Genomic DNA, 18,899 nt, shown 5'->3' on the forward strand with positions numbered 1-18,899 from the left:
TCTGTGGTGCCGGAGATGACTACTGCAAGAGTGCGTGGGTGCTCGCCGACTTGGGCATCTGTCCGACGCTTTCGTCCCATGATTCTTCGGCGAACCCTGGTGCAAGTCAGGTGCACCATCACCCAACGCCTGCGTTACGGTGCACAACTGCCTGTGCGTGCTCGTTTCTAGGGAGAGCACAGCGCTCGCGGATGCGTGCAAGGGCGGTGAAGGCAGCTTGGTATCAACTCAACCCTCGCAGCAGGCAATGACCAGATGGAGCCGCGGGCGACAAGCTGGTCCCATACGGACAAAGCCGACCCGTTCTGCCTCCGTGTGATGCGAGAGGCGCGCCAAGGCCCACCGCCAAGTCTGATATTGAGCAGACAAGAGAGACGAAAGGATCTGAGCCGGACAACTACGGCGGTGCTGGCATCGGCCGATGATTGCACGGTTCGGACAGAAGGAGCGAACCCTACGCATGTTCCGTACGGTGCAGGAAACACGGGTAACCCGGGCTCGGTACTGTGTTGGCAGCGTCGAATGTGCATCATGGGTGGGTGGTATCGGCACCAACAATCGACATGGGCGACTTTCCTTCTCGGCCACAGCTACCAACATGCATCGACCCCCCCGCGGTTCTGTCAGGCCATCGATGTACGCTGCTTGCACCCGAGCAGCAGTGCGGGCCAGAGGCAGATGGTACCACTGCTTGATTGGACTCTCTAAGCGCAGTCGCTCACCCGGTGCCACAGCCACAGACCTAAGGTCAAGTAAGGAGACTGATGCAAAAATAGCAACAAGAGAATGTATGGCTGATGGTTGACACCATCGGGATCATGGCCACGAGAATGGCGGCCGTGATATAAGTACAGCTTGATGAACTCCAACTCGAGCCGCCGGCCTTGGATTCCACTCTGTTTCGTTGTGCGCCGAAGGTGAGAATTGTCAAGTGTCGGTCGGTCGGTCGGTCCCCAAGGTTTTCTTTCTATTTTCACTCTACTCCTCTTTTGTTCCTGCTTCTCGTCCTCGCACGCGAAGAGCAAGCTGGCCTTGCTTGGAACCAGTCATTCCTTTATTACCTTCCCAACCTTTTTTTATTATTCGAGTGTCTAATAACGCGGCAAAACATCATCATTCAGTTAGCCCCAGCAACCCGAGTTAGTTCGATTCTTACCTTCGACGTTGCTGCCAACGAGTGGCTGGAACTCCGTTGGGGTGGCAGACGACAGGTGATAATTCGGTAATTTGCGCACTAATTCCGCGCTTGGCCTACGGTCATTGACGGGACTTGGACATCGGACTGGCCAGGCCTGAGATTTGTGTCTCGTCCCGCCGTTGGCTTTGGCCCAAGGTCCCAAACCGGTCCGCTCTGCGCCGAACCACAGGGCCGCAGTCACGGCACTGCATCGAATCACGGTGCGACGGGGATTCGACGGCCATCCGCACGGTACCACCACCCCAGACCCCGAGCCCTTCCCCTCCCCCACCAGGAGTCCCCTGCTCCCCCAGGCCAACGGCGCAACGCCCACCCCCCTCCTCCCCTGCAGAGGGTCCCCAGCGGGCGAGCGTTGAGTGGACTCAACCCGCTGACCAGAGTCGAGAGAACTCCAAGAAGTCGGCATCGAATACAAAATGCCATCCGTACCCCCCGACAGTCGCAACAGCTTCGCGCGAGCCGTGGGAAGCGTCGTCAGCATGGCGCCCAAGAAATTTGGAAAAGCCAAGGCAGGCTCGAAGTGCAACAATGGCAATGGCAACGACGGCAACGCAAAGGTCAAGGGGCAGACGCATCGCAGGTCGCGCACAGGTTCGTCTCGTCTCACTTACACGCGATATTGTGCACCCACCCTACCCACCCACCTTGACCATCCCGATTCCCTGCGTCGCGAGCCACCCGGTCGTTCCTCGCCGGCGAGTAATATCAATCATGGCTTTCTCCGTGAACAGGCAGGCAACGCGCGTGCTTGACATATCCTCTCCCTTCCACGGCAACCGTCACGTACTTTCCTACCCCTATCGTCGTCCTACCTTTCTACACCTCCGCTACCATCGGCTGTCTGCACTTGCACCTCTCGAGTTGAGAGTTCGAAATACCTGCACGTAAGACGGCATGCCCAGCGCGAGCGAGCTGACTTTTGCCTCCTGCAGGCTGCTTTACCTGCAGGCTCCGAAGGAAAAAATGCGACGAGGGCAGGCCCCAGTGTACGGCATGCAAGCACCTCGGCTTGCAGTGCGAGTACAAGAGGCCGATGTGGTGGAGCAATAACGACGCCCGCCGTAGGCACAAGGAGGACATCAAGAACATCATTAAGCGCAAGAAGCTTGCGGAAAAGTCATCGGGCTCCATGCAGGTCTCCATGCTCTCTCCGCCGAGCCTCTCACACTCCTTGTCGACGTCGACTATCCTGACGGGTTCTTTGGATCGCACAAGGTCGGCCTCGATCGACTCGCGCTTCGAGTCTGCCTTCAACTTCAACACGCCCCCGCAAGGTCCCGAGTGCTTCATCTACAATGCGCAGGAGCACCCGGAATTCGCCTTGGATGGCTGCTCGCCCTACGAAATAGACGTCAAGACGGAGCGCCAGATGTTCGTCAACGACGTGCCCACGCTGAGGGAGTCGCACGTCTCGACCTTCAGCACCTACCACACGCCCCCTCCGCCGGGGACCGTCCTGCCGCCGGGTCTCTTCGAGGATGCATGGACCGGGCACGCCCACGAGAACTACGGGGAATCGCTGGCGGAGGAAGCCCTCGACCTCGATTTCTTTGACTTCGCCCAGGGTCCGCACCTCTCGACGAGACAGTTTCACGTCGAGCTCGACGATCACGACCAGCGTCTGCTCGAGCACTTCATCCGCTTCGTGCTGCCGACCATCTTTCCCATCCTCGAGTCCAACCAGCACGGCTCCGTCGGCTCCGACCTGATCCTCCCGGCTCTGCAGTCAAACAGCGTCTACCTCCACTGCTGCCTCAGCATTGCCGCCCAGCACCTCAAGACGTACGCCGGTGCGCCAGGCGAGGACGTCGACGACGACATCATGCGCCACCGTTACACCACCATCTTTTCCCTCTGCGAAGCCCTGAAGCGGGACGAGAACCACCAGCAGATTCTCGAGGCGACGCTCGGCCTCATCTTCTTCCAGTGCGTCGTCGGTCGCTTCGACGATGGCCTCCTCGACATCGCCTGGCACCAGCACTTTCTGGCCGCCGTGAGCCTCGTCCAGAGGCTGAACCTGCCCCGGCTCGTCTTGGAGGCGCCCGACGCACAGCTGGCGCAGACTCCGTTCAACATGACGTTGACGAGCTGGATCGACATCCTCGGCGCCACCATGCAGGGCACCTCGCCCACCTTTGCCCATACGTATCGGGAGAAGCACCTCTCGCGGACGAACCACCGGCTGGGGCTGCGGGAGCTCATGGGCTGCGAGGACCGCGTCATGTACCTCATCTCGGAGATTGCCTGTCTCGAGTCGCTCAAGCGCGATGGCATGGATGACTTCACGCTCTGCCAGCACGTCTCGGCCCTGGGCGAGCAGATTTCGCTGACGGAGACCGACGAGGCGTGCCCGAAGATTCCCTTCAACGCTAACGGCAGCCTTTCGCCTAAGCAGCTGTCGAGGAACATCACGACAGCCTTCCGACTCGCGGCCCGCATCTACCTGTGCAGCTTGGTGCCCGGCTTCAGCGCTGGACAGCCGTCGCCCATGGCTCTGGTCGAAAAGGTGACCAACGTTCTGCAGTGCATTCCCTCGGGCCCTGAAGGCTTCGACCGCAGCCTCGTCTGGGTCTACCTCATGGGAGGGTCCATCAGCCAACCTGGCAGCGCCTTTAGGGGCTTGTTCGAGGAGCGCATCCACCAGCTCGGCCAAGGAGCCATGAACGGCTCCTTCGGCCGCGTCGTCACCCTCCTCCGAGAGCTATGGCTTCGAACCGATCGCTTCCGCCAGGCGGACACGGCGGGATCCTCCCGATCGGACGCGGCCCCGCATTTCGTCCACTGGCGGGATGTCATGCATTCGAAGGGATGGGATTTTCTCCTCATGTAGCGCTCCCGTCCTATACCCCGACGACCTCTGGCTCTTCTTGTCCGCAGTTCTTCGAATTTCGCATAGGGGATGGGTGTCAACCCCCCGCCTCGCTCCTTTCGTCACCGGCTGCCAGGAGCGATCCGCACACGACGGCGAAGCAGGTTCTCGCCGCCGCCGCGGTCGTCTCGATGTACTCGATTTATTATGTTCTACTTCACATGGGCGTCCTGCGATTGAGCTGTCACAGCGTATATAATACCGGCATCGGGTTTACAGATGACGCCGCAAGGCATTTGCCGGAAACGAGGCCGTTTTCAGAGGGGACGCATCGCTGGGGAGGAATGGGGAACCTTGGTGGGAAGACCAGAAGACCGAGCTTGAGGATGCATGGATATGATGGATGAGAAGGAGATGGATCTGGTTGCACGCCCCAACTGGGACATCTCGATGACGACTGATGAATTTTACTTTGACGCTGCTTGGGGGGCGATGATTCATATACCACCAGACTGGCAGCCATGGTCGGAGCGGCGGGGCTCGATCATAGGACTCACGAGCATGGGAGAGGGATGGAGGAAAGGGATGGTGATGAACGCGTTTCGAAACCCGACGCTTGCTGTGGCCAGGACAAGGTGCCAGGAGGATTGTCCGCAGCGGACGGAAGGGAGGATTGGATTCACGGGCAGACAAACAACACCGCGAACCACCGGGTTCGGGATGGTGGACGGCGACGGTGTGAAAATAAATATGTGGATTGAGACGGAGTGTGCTCTTGTCCGCCCTACGATCTTCTTTGCGCAGACGCCGTGCACGCTTGCCATGACGTCAGGGTGTCCGTCTGGTCTGTATGCGTGACAGTGCCCCCTCCTGCTGCCAGATGGTGCCCTTCCTTATTGCTCTTTGATTTCGCCGAGAACGGCGTGTTTATGGAGAGTTGTAGGAATAGCACAACTTGACGCTACCGCCACCTCTCGGTCTCGGCCTCCGACGACAAGACGGCTTGGCTGACACCTTAGTGAACCTGTTAAGAGGCATATTGCATAGTAGCAAATACTCATTTACACGCGCAAAGAAATACAATGGTAGGACAGGTAGCCTCACTCGAACGGGGGAGCTCCCCCGTACCTACACCTGCGAACTAATACTGCAGCTGTGTACGCTAGGTGCCCATGTTTGTTGAGCAAGTAAGTACTTACGTGTGTGTGGTGGTTGGTAGAGCCTGGACATCCGAAGGTATCCACTGCGGAACAAAGTACCAATTACTGCCAGGCCGCCGCTTCAGCCATCCATCGACTTGCCCAATCACCAGCTCGATCGTTCCTGCCTCGAGCTCGACATCCTACAAACGTCTTGCTGGTGCCAAAATAATGCATAAAGGTGAACGTACACTGTTGCTATTTACATACATAGGCGCAAGCATGCCGTGGCCAGCTTGAGGCCACCTCTCCATCCCTTCATCCTATCATTCCGCCCGTCCCTCCATCCTCGCCTCTCCTCCACTCAAGCTTCAAGCGCGCACCTGCACCTAGCAGTGGTGGGACCGACCTGACGATGACCCCCTGGTTCGCTCCGCTTCGTCCTCTGGCGCCAGCCGACCTTGAACTGCAAGCCGGCGGCTCTGGCGATGTGTCAATGTGCTAGCAACGCATCTGCATCATTCTCCTCCCCCCCGTCCGGATCCTGCCACACCCATCTTCTCATCTGGCGGCGTTAATATTGTCCGCACGTGAGCTTACGATGGCGTTGCCCAACCGAGGAGGCTTAGATCGAATTGCCTCCTTCGTCTACGAACCCCGGTCGACCGACGTTGGGCGCACGTCCAACATGCTACGCTGCGAGAATAGGAAGCAAACCCCGACCGACTCGTTCGTTTGGCAAACCCCACCATCTTGTCGGTTTGCTGAGCCGAATGGCCGCGAGCCGAACCTCGAGGCCGGGGCCGAGTTCGGGACTGGAAGTGGGAGGCCTAGGCGGGCGGCAACGTAAAACGAAACGGTTGCACTGCACCGCTCATGGATGCCGCCGTCCTCGTCCTGGCCGTTGGTGCCGTGAACCTGCCTGCTCCCTGCTCCCTCCTTCCCCTTCCCTCGTCCGTTTCCCGCTTCAGCATGGTATCTCATTCCGCTTTAGCATTTTCCTTCCCCACCCAGTCTCTTTTTGCTGCCGATATCAAACCATCGGCATCCCTTTGCCTTGCATTGTTTGTGCACTTTGTTCTGCCCGCTTTATCATCACCATTGTCCAGCTGGTCCTGGATTCCCCGCCACGTGCCTTTCATTTGAAGTCGGGTCATCCTTATCATATTCATGACGAAATCGCGAGGGGAACTCATTGCTCGCCCTTGCCAAGTCCATTTCCCTTTCTGCTCTTATTTTCCCTCGAGAAAGCACGCAGTCGCAGAGACAGGCTCACTAAAGCGAGCATCCGCTGGCGACCTGGCGTCGTACTAATCCTCCAAAAGCCGAGCTTGCCATCGAAACGGCAAACTACCCGAGCCGAGCGAGCCCTCATATAACCTCTCTCTTTGGCTGCCGCCATGACAAGGTTGCCCCTCCCGCTCTACCTGCTCGTCCTCGCAGTCCTTGCGCCGTCCCCTGTTCATGCCTCGCCGGCGTCAAATCTCACATTGCGGTCCGCGACTTGCGCCTCCGCTGGCCGGCAAAGCTGCCCAAAGGACGTTACGGACAAGTTTTGCTGTCCCAGCGGCAGCTCCTGCATCGGCCTCGCTGGAAATACCACGGTTCTTTGCTGTCCCGGCAACAGCTCGTGCAGGAAAATTCAACCCATCACGTGCAACATCCGCAAGCAGGATCCCGAGCAGAATTCCGAGGCGCCCATCCAGACTACCGTCTTCGATGTCGACCTCGAAAAGTGTGGAAATGACCTTTGTTGCCCCTTTGGCTTCTCCTGTGCCGTCAGCGGCAAGGAATGCACCATGGACCTGGACCAGACCAAGCTACCGGCCAGAAAGACTGGGAAGAGTGACGCAGATGCAACGACGAGCACAGCCACTGGGTCGACCACTGGGTCTGCGATGGCCTCGGCCACTGGGTCGGCCACTGGCACGTTCTCATCAGTGACCCCCACAATCCCGAGCCAGGATGTTGACGGTTCGAAATCAAGCTCGGACAAGTCGTCCATCATTGGTGGCACTGTTGGGGGCTCTCTTGGCTTGCTACTCATCGTCTCCATCGCCTTTTTTTGCATTCGACGCAGGCGTCGTGCGACAGAGTCTGAGCGGAATATCAGCCCCTTGGCCCACGGTGCCGTCATCTCCGCTCCCGTAGTCCACCCCGACTCGTACCGGAGCGACTTCCTGCACAGAAGCCCTACTGCTCAACGACCATTCTCCCCTGAGCCGCAGACTCCGCCACAAACTCGACATCACAGCGTGGCGCCACGAATATCTATCCCAAATCCCTTTGACTCCCGAAGCCTCTCGGCGTACTCTCATGCGGCATCGGTTTCGTCATCCAGCTCCCTCGAGGAGTGCTCCGCGCGGACAGGCCATGTCGTTGGCGCACACCTTGATCCCATTCGCGCCTTGGAGCCTTCTGAGATGCGACATTCCCACCGGCTGTCGACGCAAGATATCCAACACGAGGCTCATGGCAAGTCCTATGGCATCGCGGCGGAATCGACCACGACGAACAGCAACCCCTATCGCTTGACAACCCTCACCGACCTGCTTGAGCATGCTCGTTTTGAAGATTCGCGTACGGGCAAGCCGTACGTTCCAGGGGTGACCCCTGTCATTTGATATGTTTGTCTTTACATGTCTCAGGGGGTGGACACCTGAGAACGCCAAATCTATAGATGATATCTTTGGACACTTGTATATGCTGTTGGAGAGAATATTGAAGTAATACGGAGCATGAGAATACGGATGTATTTGGGCATGTGTATGAATGTTCAAGTCTATTCGATACTTATTGTCAATGGTAACCCCCCGAAACACAGGGTAATGATTTATTAGCTTGCTGTTGGGTAATATGAAGTGCATGCGATGGAAAAGACGTAGAACGAGAGGTGCTTTCTGCACGGTACTGATAGGCCTTTGCCTGATGTCCCCCGAAGAATGATAAACTCCCCTCCAGCGCTATGCTGACGGCGCTTGGCATGGCTCAACAACTATCCAAAAATACAACGCAACGCAAATCCTTTACATGACGACGCACTTCTTTCCCTTTTGCACCAATGGCGGTGACACATCTCTCCAACCGCCATCCTGACTCGGAGCCACATTCGCAACGCCAGAGTCCATTTGGCCCTCCATGCGCTGCTTTTTCTTCTTCCCCGTCCATCCCTTCTTCCTCGCATCCTGCATATTTTTGGCTGCGCTTCGCTTCGCCTTGCTGGCTTGTCTGCTAACGCCCGTTGGACTCATCCTCAACGGGGTCGCCGTCGACCTGAGCCAACCCGGCAACGCGCTTGGCTTGGTTTTGGGCTTGGACCTAGTCTTGGGCTTGAGCACCGCCGAGGTCGACTGTCCACTCTGCAATGATCTAGGCCTGTAGATGGTTTCGAGCCGCTCGACGGTCGAATGGGCGTTGGTGGAGCTGTTGAGTCGGGGATGTTGAGGAATGGGTGAGAGTATCTGCGTCTCGGTCCTGCTGCGCCCGGATGTGCGGCGGCTAGGAGAGTCGAAAGCGCCCGAGACTCCCTTGGGCGTGCTAATAATCAGGGGGCAATCATACTCGGGCATCGGAACCTCGGTGATCGGTCTGCCTCCGCCGCCGCTCTGCCATTGCCGCAGCGCAGCAGCTCTGTGACCTGGCCGGCATTCGCTGTTTGCACTGCTTGCCAGGGCCTGCTGGATGTGCATGCCGCCCGAGAGCTGACGGGGATTGCCCTGATTCATCCTCTTGTTCAGACTTGCGAGTTGGCCAGAGCTGGGAGCCGGTGGCAGAGAATTTTCCAGAGAATAAGCCGTCATGCTGGACAGCGGGGCTGGTACTGGGTAAATCATAGGATTCGCGGCTAACGGTGATGCCTCTGCATGCGACGGAAGCTGTAGCGGCCACGTTCGGGACGTCACCAGCCGTCTTTCCGTGGCAACTGCTGGACGTGTACCGTTCGAAGGAGAGTCTGGAAAATGTGGCTCCAAAGGCGGATGACTTGGACCAGCCGGGTCGTTGCCCACGGTAGGAGTTGATGATCTGGTGGATGAGGTTGTCGACGGGATTCTTGGCCGCGACCGAAATGTTTCGGTGCCAGCGCTTGCAGAGGACGAAACCATGGACACGGCTGTGACGTTGGAGTAAGAGCTGGATAGCTGGCGTTCATTGAGCTCCGTCAGGCTCATGGATGGAGAGGCCGGCGGCGAGACGTCGTACAAATCATCCGGGCCTTCGTACAACGACTGGATCGACGGGCTCGATCTGGGTCGTGGCATATTCCCGGCCAGGCGTCGACTGAGTGTTGTCGAATCACTCGCGGTTCTCTGATGCGAACGACCCAAACGTGGTTGGGCCACGTGGTTTTCCGCTTCGGCCGGGTTTCCAAGCGGCAGCGGTGGCACGGAGTGTAGCGGTGCTACCGAAGGACCGCGCATGAATGCCGGCAGATCGCCGGGATCTTCTTTCTGGTACGGCGGAGGGGGTGGCACCCAGTTATCGGCGTCGCTCTCATGAGGATGCTCGTCTCGTCCGTCGGCGCGTCGATATTCAATCGGCCGACCATCGGCCGTTGTCGGGTTCAGCCTTCGGTTGGCGGCGGCGGCCGTGGCAGCTCGACGGAGGGTCGTTCCCGATCGAGGGCTGGCATGGGCGTATGGCGCATCCAACGCCTCCTGCTCCTCGATTGATGCCGTCTCGGCCTCCACAGCGACAGGTTGACGACTGGCGTGGGGTTTTCCCATGATCCTAGGGGCCAGCGGGTCGTCATCGTCGCCGCCGCCGCCGCCGCCGCCGCCGTCGGGTTGCACGTTGGACCCAGCGGCCGATTCCCGGTCCAAGGTGGTCGTCGCTCGAAGGAGGGGGTGTCGACCGGCTCGCTTCTGCGCAACGGTCCTTCGTCGAATGATGGCGACTTCTGCTTCTATATCGCGCGTCTCCTCCTCGAGCACCTCGGCATCATCGGTTCCCACGTCGATGGTGACTTCGTTCCGGTGACCGTCGACGAGGCCATAGTCGAAATCGAGCAAGGTGACGCGGCTGCCGTCGACGAAGTCAACGTCTTCCTCGTCCGTAACAAGCCTGGGACCGGCCACACCTCGAGCGGTGATGACGAGTCGCTCCTTGGACGATGCTGCTGCAAAACCAGCAACCCACTTGACGCTGCTCAAGCCAGCAAGTTCGGTGATCTTGCGGCCAGACACGACGTTGTTCCTCGAGTTGTCGCAGAGAAGCTGCCACTGGGGAATCCTCTCAGCCTCGCTCTCCTGGGTCCGCGTCGACGCACGGCGGCAAAGACCGGCCGGACCGGTGCTGTGTCGACCAGGCACCGGAGGGTCCAGGGGCGCGTCGTGGTCCGAGGTCGTCACCGGCACGGCGGCCAAGTCTCGCGGAAGGCCGTACATCCAAACCTCGCTGGCCTGGAAGGCTGAGGAGACGAGGTCGCCGTGGAAGGTGGCGGATGGAAGAGTGCAGGGGAGTAGCTTCGACTGGTCGGATGCTTTTGGATTCGGCCCGGTGAAGTAGGTGGTACCGTTTCGGAGGTCATCGAAGCGAACGGCACGAAAGGTTTCGAAGCTTCGATCGTACGTAAAGGTCCACTCGGCCTCGCCATGGGTGCCGTCTTGGAGCAGTATGGCGTGGCTGCAATCGCGACTCGTGTTGGGGAAGAGGATCGAGGTCGTCCACATGGCGCTGAGGTTGTCGGCAAACTGGCTTCCGGGATCGTAGTACGGGGCGGTGAGGATGACGGTGCTGGGAGGAGTCGAGTGTATCGTCGTGCCGAGGATTTGGCTGCCGTCAGGCGAGAAGGCAAGGTTGTCGACGGCGTCGCACTTGACGGCTCTGCTGTCGGTGGAGGAGGCATTCGGGTGCAACGAGGAGACCTCGATGCCACCATCGTAGGCAGCAGCGAGAACGGAACCGCATGAGGAGATGGCGATTGCGCGGGGTTTGTTGTCGAGAAGGAGCGAGTGCTTGCGCTGTGGGGGCCGCTTCGTGAGGTCGTAGAGATCGACTTGCATCTCCGTCGACAACACGGCGAGGAGGTTCGCATCGTCGGTAATGCAGGCCGAGGCAGGCCGTCGCAGGATCTTCAGCTCCCTCTTGACCTTGAGGGTGTCTTGACGGACGTCAACGACGTAAAGGCGAGACGAGTTGTAGGCGAGCAGGTGATGGCCCAAAGGTGACGCGGCAAACTGCATGCCCTCGCCGCCGGGGCAGGAGGAGGAGCTGATGGAATTTGACACGAGCTTGTAGACCGTTTCCCTCGGCCGCAGGTACGCGTCGAAGAGGTTCCGCTTGACCTCGCGAGCAAACAGCCGACGCAGGAGGGGCAGGTTGTCATCGTCGGCCGGAGGGAGACCTCCGCTGCCCGAGAGGTAGGAGACGCAGCGGGCGAGGTGATGATGATAAATATGAGAATGCTGGGAGACGGCTCTCCACTTTCTGTTGAGGAGGGCGAGGGAAGCGAAGCCGTTTGGGTCGGTGGCGAGAAGGATCCTGCATAGGGTCGGTCTGTGAGCGAAGTGTGCATGTTTCAGGGGAGGCCAAGATGAGAAGAAGCCTACTGCTCGATGATTTCGTCGGGTAGCTGTTGAAAGAGGTCGGCCACGTCGGGGCTGACGTAGTAGCGCGTCTTCTCGATGCTGGAGCGTTCCGCCGTGCCGGCTGGCCCAGCGGCCATGCCGTCTCGAGCCATGACGTGGGAGCAAGGCGGTTCGTCGACGGCTACAGATTCGACAGCGAGGCGGGTAAGGAGCGAGGCGACATGTCAGCTCGGAGGGAGCGAGAGTGCCAGAGGAGAAGCGACGGGTTTGAGAGAGAGGGATGGCAATATGGCCGATGCCAGAGTTGGAGTCGGATGGCTGGGTAGCTCTGACTTGTGGGCAGGCGAGGTATGTGGGCGAGAGTAGAGTGCGAATGGCTTACGGGTGCAGCCATACTTACTTGCGCACACTTAAATAGGCGTCGTCAGCCAGCGGTTGACTACAGCTACCAACTGTACAGGGTACGGAGCATCTTCTGTACAAACAGAACTACAGTATTACTTAATAATACCAGAAACCGCTACTTGTACTCCGTACTCCATAATTAATGGGTAACAAGCAACGACTATGCTGTACATGCACTGCACAATCTAGGAATCGACGCGCCACTGCGCCTCAGGAGCGGTGAGCTGTGGCACCTTGTGGCGGCGGTAAAGGGGTCGGGTCGATTCGATTGTCGAGCTGTTCGCTTTTGTGGGGTCGGATGCCATCAGGCCAGTACCGGTTCGACATCGTGTTGCGGATGATACCGCCCAAACGGCGCCCAAACGGCTCATTACAGCGGATGGTGGTCACTGGTGGAGATGATCCACCAGAGCTACCGTTGGCAGCAGTGGGCGGGTAAGCCAGCAAAGAGTGAATGTACATGTAAGTACAGTACAAGTACGTACGAGTAAGTACAAGTCTCTCTGTACTCCGTGTAAGTACTTACTTACAGTAACACAGTAAATACATGTTCTTACTGTAGGTGTACGTACATAATTGCTCTGTAAGTACATTCTGGGTTGGTACGCGTCGGTGCCCGTACTCGCACTTAATACAAGCGCCTAACATGGCATGCTCGTACATGTATATGTACTGTAAGTACTGAACGACATGGATTACTGCAAGCACTAAGATCACATGATGCGGAGAAAACTTCAAGTATAGTAGATGTAAGTAAGTAATTACTCCGCACTCGCTGTTTGTTGGGTTCCCGAGCCTGCCTGCCTCCCTCAGAAAGAGTAGGATGAATAGTCCGCACCAGTGAGCAAATGTCCTTTCTGAGATGGGACGTGACGTAGGTACCGTAGTCGAGGCACGTCCATGTTACATACCAAGTGCTCTTTACTTACTTAGCAGGTAGGAAATGCCCAGCGAGGAAGTCGGAGAGCACCTTGATTTTACGGTACGCTCGGCTGCGTCCGGGCCGTTCTGCAGATTGCAACACAGAGGGAGGCGCCGAGCCGGAGAACTTACTCATATTCTCCGTTCCCGTGGACTGTTGCGGTGAGCGGCATCTAATATAAGAACATACTTAGGTAATATTGCCAACTCGGACTCGGGACAGTCTACAGTACTGTACTTCCTGCGCTAGCGAGAGTGGGTTGGTAGCCATTGACGTGACGGACTGACTGTCGAGTCAAATATAGAAACAACTACGGAGTATTACGGAGTAGCTTGTCCCGAATACTCCGCCAGCATTACGGAGCACACGCTACGGCTGACAGCCGACTTTCCAACCTGGCTCGATGGCAACGTGCACGCGAATGCCAGCCGATCATGGGCACCATAGGCGATGTAGTAATTTCTATCAACCATGAAACTCGCCGTTGATACAGCCCGGTCATGAAATCCTCGTTGCAGGAACCAACGCTCGCTTGGCTTGCGTGAGTAAGGCTTGCCTTCTTCATATTCTGAGCCTGGTAAAGTAAACGTTGATACGGCACGCCCTACAACACTGCCCTCCGCTCGTGAGCGCGAGTTTGATCGTCGGTTTGAGCACCCTACAATAATCCGCAGCCCGAAAGGGAAAAGAGGAAAAACGAACCACGCCATCGTCCGTCCGCCCTCTCACTGTCCAGCTCTTGGTAGTGGGCGAGTGTAGACACTTCGCCTTCGGACGTGGGAAAAATTGCTAGGATATGCCCCCGAAGCGCCACGATCGTCCGAATGACCGTACCGATACATGAGCCTAGAAATCTTTGCCGGCGAGTGTCGGGCCGTCGTCCAAGGCTATGTTCAAAAGACGTGGCGGCGAATAGCGGGTGTAGCTACCCTTGGTGCCCGAGCAACTCGGGTCCAGAAAAACCTGCTCATATTCCAATCATCCACTCAATCGCGACGATCGATCCAAAGTTCGTCGCATGTACGAGCGCACCGCTTCTTTGGCGTCGCTGGCCCATCTTCGCACCCTCCCGCCGACTCTTTCCGATCGAGTTGACATCGACGGCCCCTTCATCTCGGCCGCATCCGGGCGAGGAAATTTGTCATTGGCACTTACTGGCCTGGCTTTCTCGCCGTCACTGAGCAACACCGCCATCTCCGTCTTTTTCCATGCCGCAGTCGATGGTGCTCCCGTGAAGCGCAGCCGCCACACAGATAACTTCTGCCGAACTCCTCGATGCCTGACGTGATGTACATCCGAGCTGAAGCTGCGCATCTCGTTTAGCGCCGCCCTGCTCGTTGAGCCGCTTGATCGCAGAAGCCTGCACAACTTGTCCGGTGACGGTGGGTACGGAACGTGGAGCTGGTCAGACGCTTGAGTTGAAGGATCAGCTAGCTGTGCATCTGTCGGTGTACGCCCGTCTCGAGCCTCCGAAGAACCCGACGCCCCGCCTGCCACCGCTTGCTTCGGTCGGTGTTCCAGTTCCCGCGTGTACAGTCTTGCAGCCGACATGGTACGCGTCGATTGTGCTGCTAAATCTGCAAGTGAATTGCATTGCTTCAACCGGTTGCTACGAAACATCAATGCTTTGTGCCCGGACCGAGCTTGCCCGAGCTGGTTACGGGAGATCTTGAGTTTCAGCCGCTTCCCCCCAGAGGACCCATTCGGTCCCAGATGCTTGACCTGGTCTTTTTTGAAACCCTTGGAAAGGCTCCCAACTTGCGAGACTTGAGACGTCGATGTCCTCACAACGGGATTCTCTTGCATCGCCGTTGGGACTCCCGCCAACACTAGGGGACCAGATTCGTCCGACGAGCGTTCCGTGCCGCGAAAGCCATTACCGGCAGTGGATGCCTTGGAGGGCGCAAGTGTTTCCGACCCATCATGGCCATGCGCCTCGTCCAGGCGGGCCGCATCTGGTGTCCCATTCGCCTCCCGGGGTAATGGAGGTAACGCTTTCATCAGTTGCGGGATGCTGTGCTTTACCCTCAGCTGGCCCGCCGGAGAGATAGGCTCCGGCGACAGAATGGCCATCTCACTTTCAGGCGGAGCGAGATCCAGCGCGGCTCCGATGTCGGCCAGTCCGTCTGTATCAATTCTCGTCGCCGCGGCGTTGCGGCGGTGTCGCCTTTTGTGCACAGCATCGACATCTGCTGTCGCTACCTTGGCCAGTCGGACAGAGGGGTGACGACTATGCGGTTCTGGCAACCTGCCAGCCTTGATGTCGCCATGGCTCGAAGACAGCGCGCAGCTTCTTTCCTTGGCCACTTCTTCGCCTCTGCTTGCACTTGGTGTCGTCGTCGCCTGTCCGTCAAACGAGGAAAAGAGAGAGGCAAATTCCGACATGGCAGGATCAAGCGTGCATTCAGGCGTGCATCGAAACGGTTTGCGATTCGAGGAAGAGGCACGCTTGGTCTGGAAGCACTCGGGAGGCTCCGACCCGGATCCCAGCGCCTTTGAACGTCGCCATACCCCTGCTTGTGATGCCGGAATGTTTTCGCCATCGCCAGTCGGCTCGCCCTTGGGACGCGCCGCAAGCCCCTGCCGATTGATCACACTCGGCTCGCTGGCAGACGGAGCAGAGGGCGTATCATCGTGTCCACCAAGTAGTTCTGTCAGACAAGACTCGTCAAAATCGTCCGTGTTGGCTGAAATTTCCATCTGAGGTGGTTTCGCATCGACGGCATTCAACAAGACATCGTCTATGCTGCGGATAGAGTGATCGTGACGGTGTCGTCGACGAGCATCCGAACCCATGATGTTGATCGCGGCAGACTCACCTTACCACGTGTCAGCCGGTTGGAAGATGACACAACATTCTTTCATACCTTGTCGACACCTTGGCAAATGCAAATCGCCATCGGGGCTCGTATCTGTATCCAGGTGAGCCTGTGTGTCGTCCCTGAGTACCATCGGCTGGATGCTGCTTCCAGCTCGTTGGGGAATTGGGCAAATTGGAGCTTCCAACTCGGCAAAGGGGTTCAAAGGCGCTGGCTTGTCAAACTCCTCACTATAGTCGTAATAAAACGAACCCGCAGAACGGAGGGGCTGGCCAGTGCTGCAGGCCGTCGTGGGTCTCTGATACATTTCCACGATGGAGGTGAGACTTGCAGATCGCACACTCTGATCGAATGAGCCGGCATGCTGCCTATCGTATGATCTTGAGATGGCGGATATGGCAGAGCCTGGAGTGCGAATCCGACCTGGGCCTGAGCTAAAGTGGCACGACCCTGGAGAGGATCGCAAGGGCAGGGAAGCAGTTGATCTGTTGGCCTCCGCGCGGAGAGAGAGTGGCGGAGGACGTCGAGACCCGTGAGCATAACTTGGTTTGTAGGACCCGTGTACAGTTCGCTGCACGTCCGTCAGCACGACAAACGAAGGCGCAGGATCGATCGGCGGGGCAGAAATAAAACAAAAAGACGAGTGAACCAACCTGGGACACTCGGTCAAGCTCAACCATTCGGCTATAGTCGATACCGCCATTCTCAGCAAGTGCGGGGGACGCAGGCCGAACGCCGGGCCGTTTCAAACGAGTTGGATAGGGGAAAGGGGATCGAGGGCGCTGCAGGCCAGCATTTGCATGACTCTGTAGCGTACCCGAAAACTTTTGGAACGGCATCTGCCTGGAACTGCATGGTGTCAACGAGTAGGACCGCGGAAATTCATCCAGGAACAGAGGAGGAGAGGCCTGAAGCCAGTACTGCTGGTTGTCGGACCCGTACAGAGAGATGATCTCGGAAGTTGTATCCCGATAGGACCGGAAACGCCTGTAGTCATCCGGGTAGTTTGCATCGTCATACAACCTGGCACGAGGCAGTGGCAAAGGGCCAGCGTCGGCCAAGTGTAGTCGTTTTCGTGGGGGATGGCTGTACGTCGCTGGTGACACTCCAGCCTTGATGGAGAAGAGCCCGATATCTCCCGTCTCCGTCGTTGTTTTGAGCATGCTTTCCAAGGGCCCCGGGCAGCGAAGCAGCGTGGAGTTCTCACGAACACTGCGCAAGGGTATTCGCTGGGAAGGAGGCCGCGAACTTGGGTTGCTTGCCACAGGGCGGCCGTGGATCCTGAATGATTTTTGCAGAGAGCTGTTGCTGACGGATCGGAGTCGAAGCTGACCTGCATCCATCATGTGCTATGAGAGAGTCCGATGGGGGGAAATCGGGGGCGGCAAAAGATGGAAACGAATACTGCAGAATCAATGCGAATGTCGAGGAAGGCGACAAGATTAAGAAAAGGCAGAATTCAAAACGTGAGCTCGGCTTCGACAAAGGCAGGCACCTGCATCAGGAGGCTCACGACCAACCGGGACTGGGGCTGAACGATCACTCAGGCACATCTTCGTGGCGAGGATGGCTGGTCAACACGAAAGCCATCGGTGATTGCAGACGGCAGCGAAAGAAGGCAGGTCATGGCGACGGCATCGCCGGTGTGCCCTGTCAAGCGCTGCGTGGTCGAAGGTGGCGACGAGAGCAGGAGCGGTCGTTCCCTTGGGAGTGGCAACGTAGCCAGTGATGGCTGCCTCCATCCTGGCGACGATTCGAGACGCATTGAATGCTACTTGAACTTGATGGAAGTTGGCCCTGGTAGGCGATGCCTTCCGTCGACGTCCCGTGAGTGAAGACGCGAGGCCGACGTCCAATCTATGCTTCCAGAAAGTGTCGGCTGCTCGCCAATAGATTCCGAGTTTGATTATTGACCAGGATCAAGGTGAAGCAAGCGGCAAAGATCACATGGAACGCTCAACTGGTAGGCGTCGCAGCTAAGCGACGTTGTTGCCCTTTGCGGCCCAGAGCCAGCCTCGTCCACCCCTTCCTTGATTCTGCATTACGTCAGTGAACGCTTGGATCGTACACCTAATGACAAAATTTGCGTCCATCAAGCGAGGCAACAAGAACAGCCAGTGCAGAGAACAATTGCAGATAAGTCGACAGGTGCATCGACCGGAGAAGGAAAGAGGGAAAAGTAAAAACCCACCATCGTCCTGGTCTTGAGGTGGTACACTGGGAAGTGGCCACGATACATCGGGTGGCAGTTGAAACATGAGAGGATGGCGCCTCCATTACCCACGGGGAAACTAAAGTTCCAGCAGCGGACCTTGAGTCTCAAGTTCTGCATGTTTACTCATTGCGACAGGCTGTTGACGAGTGTCCCAAGCGTGAACTTTCCTCACGTTGTTGATCTCTATTGATGATTGTGCACGTGAGAGCCTCTAAACCCTGTTCGTCACTGTCACTGGACGTGTCGCCAGGACGGACGCGTGGTTTCACATTGTGAGAGAGAGCACTCTGTACTTGTACAAGTTTAGTGAGTAATACTCCGTACTGCTTACTCCGTACAGATACAGTAGTTACTTGTATACACGGGTGTCTACGTATACTGTAGGTGTAGTTGTATGTACAAGTAGGTGCGGGCAATTGGAACCCCTGGTGCAGGAGGCGGTTTTGACTTCAATATCGTCCTACCTGCAGCCCGTACCTGGCAGCGACAGAAGCCATCAATTATCGGTGGTACGAGGTAAAGAGAGTACGGAGTACATGTACTTACTCCGTACCAAGTACCTCCTTGTGCTCTTCCGTGCTCCGAACGGAGTACGGAGTCTCGTAATGTCCATGTACAGTAAGTACAAGGACTTCGCTGGACTTGAACTTACTAGCTACAACCAGGCAGGGAGGGATTGCTCGCTCTGGCAGCCTCGACACCCTCACTTGGTAACTTTCTCCTTCCAATCCGCCATATGCGGCAGTACTTGTAGAGTCCACATACAAAGTATTCATAAAAGTGCACACAATAAGGAGAGTAGGCACCGTACCTGCATACCTTCAGCTGCATGCACGAAAGGGGAGTGCACTTGATCGCCTATGGC

The 18,899-nt window shown here is 57.4% G+C and overlaps 4 protein-coding genes across 4 annotated transcripts; 2 read left to right on the forward strand and 2 right to left on the reverse strand.

Annotated features, from left to right (window-relative positions):
* Positions 1-1,614: 1,614 nt before the first annotated feature.
* DCS_06305 (uncharacterized protein) lies at positions 1,615-4,028 on the forward strand (the record flags this gene model as incomplete). Its single annotated transcript, XM_040803596.1, has 2 exons — positions 1,615-1,789; positions 2,131-4,028. 2 exons carry the CDS (start codon positions 1,615-1,617, stop codon positions 4,026-4,028), a joined length of 2,073 nt encoding a protein of 690 aa, XP_040653700.1.
* Positions 4,029-6,546: 2,518 nt separating this feature from the next.
* Positions 6,547-7,770, forward strand: DCS_06306 (uncharacterized protein; the record flags this gene model as incomplete). The annotated part of the gene is made up of 1 exon (XM_040803597.1): positions 6,547-7,770. One exon carries the CDS (start codon positions 6,547-6,549, stop codon positions 7,768-7,770), a length of 1,224 nt encoding a protein of 407 aa, XP_040653701.1.
* Positions 7,771-8,172: 402 nt separating this feature from the next.
* On the reverse strand, positions 8,173-11,825 carry DCS_06307 (F-box domain protein; the record flags this gene model as incomplete). Its single annotated transcript, XM_040803598.1, has 2 exons — positions 8,173-11,626; positions 11,695-11,825. 2 exons carry the CDS (start codon positions 11,823-11,825, stop codon positions 8,173-8,175), a joined length of 3,585 nt encoding a protein of 1,194 aa, XP_040653702.1.
* A 2,153-nt stretch (positions 11,826-13,978) lies between these two features.
* Positions 13,979-16,982, reverse strand: DCS_06308 (uncharacterized protein; the record flags this gene model as incomplete). Its single annotated transcript, XM_040803599.1, has 3 exons — positions 13,979-15,819; positions 15,868-16,390; positions 16,473-16,982. The coding sequence occupies 3 exons, from the start codon at positions 16,980-16,982 to the stop codon at positions 13,979-13,981; spliced, it is 2,874 nt and encodes a 957-aa protein (XP_040653703.1).
* Between the last annotated feature and the right edge of the window lie 1,917 nt (positions 16,983-18,899).

The sequence above is a fragment of the Drechmeria coniospora genome, chromosome 03, assembly GCF_001625195.1.
Source record: "Drechmeria coniospora strain ARSEF 6962 chromosome 03, whole genome shotgun sequence".
Classification (NCBI taxonomy): Eukaryota; Fungi; Ascomycota; class Sordariomycetes; order Hypocreales; family Ophiocordycipitaceae; genus Drechmeria; species Drechmeria coniospora.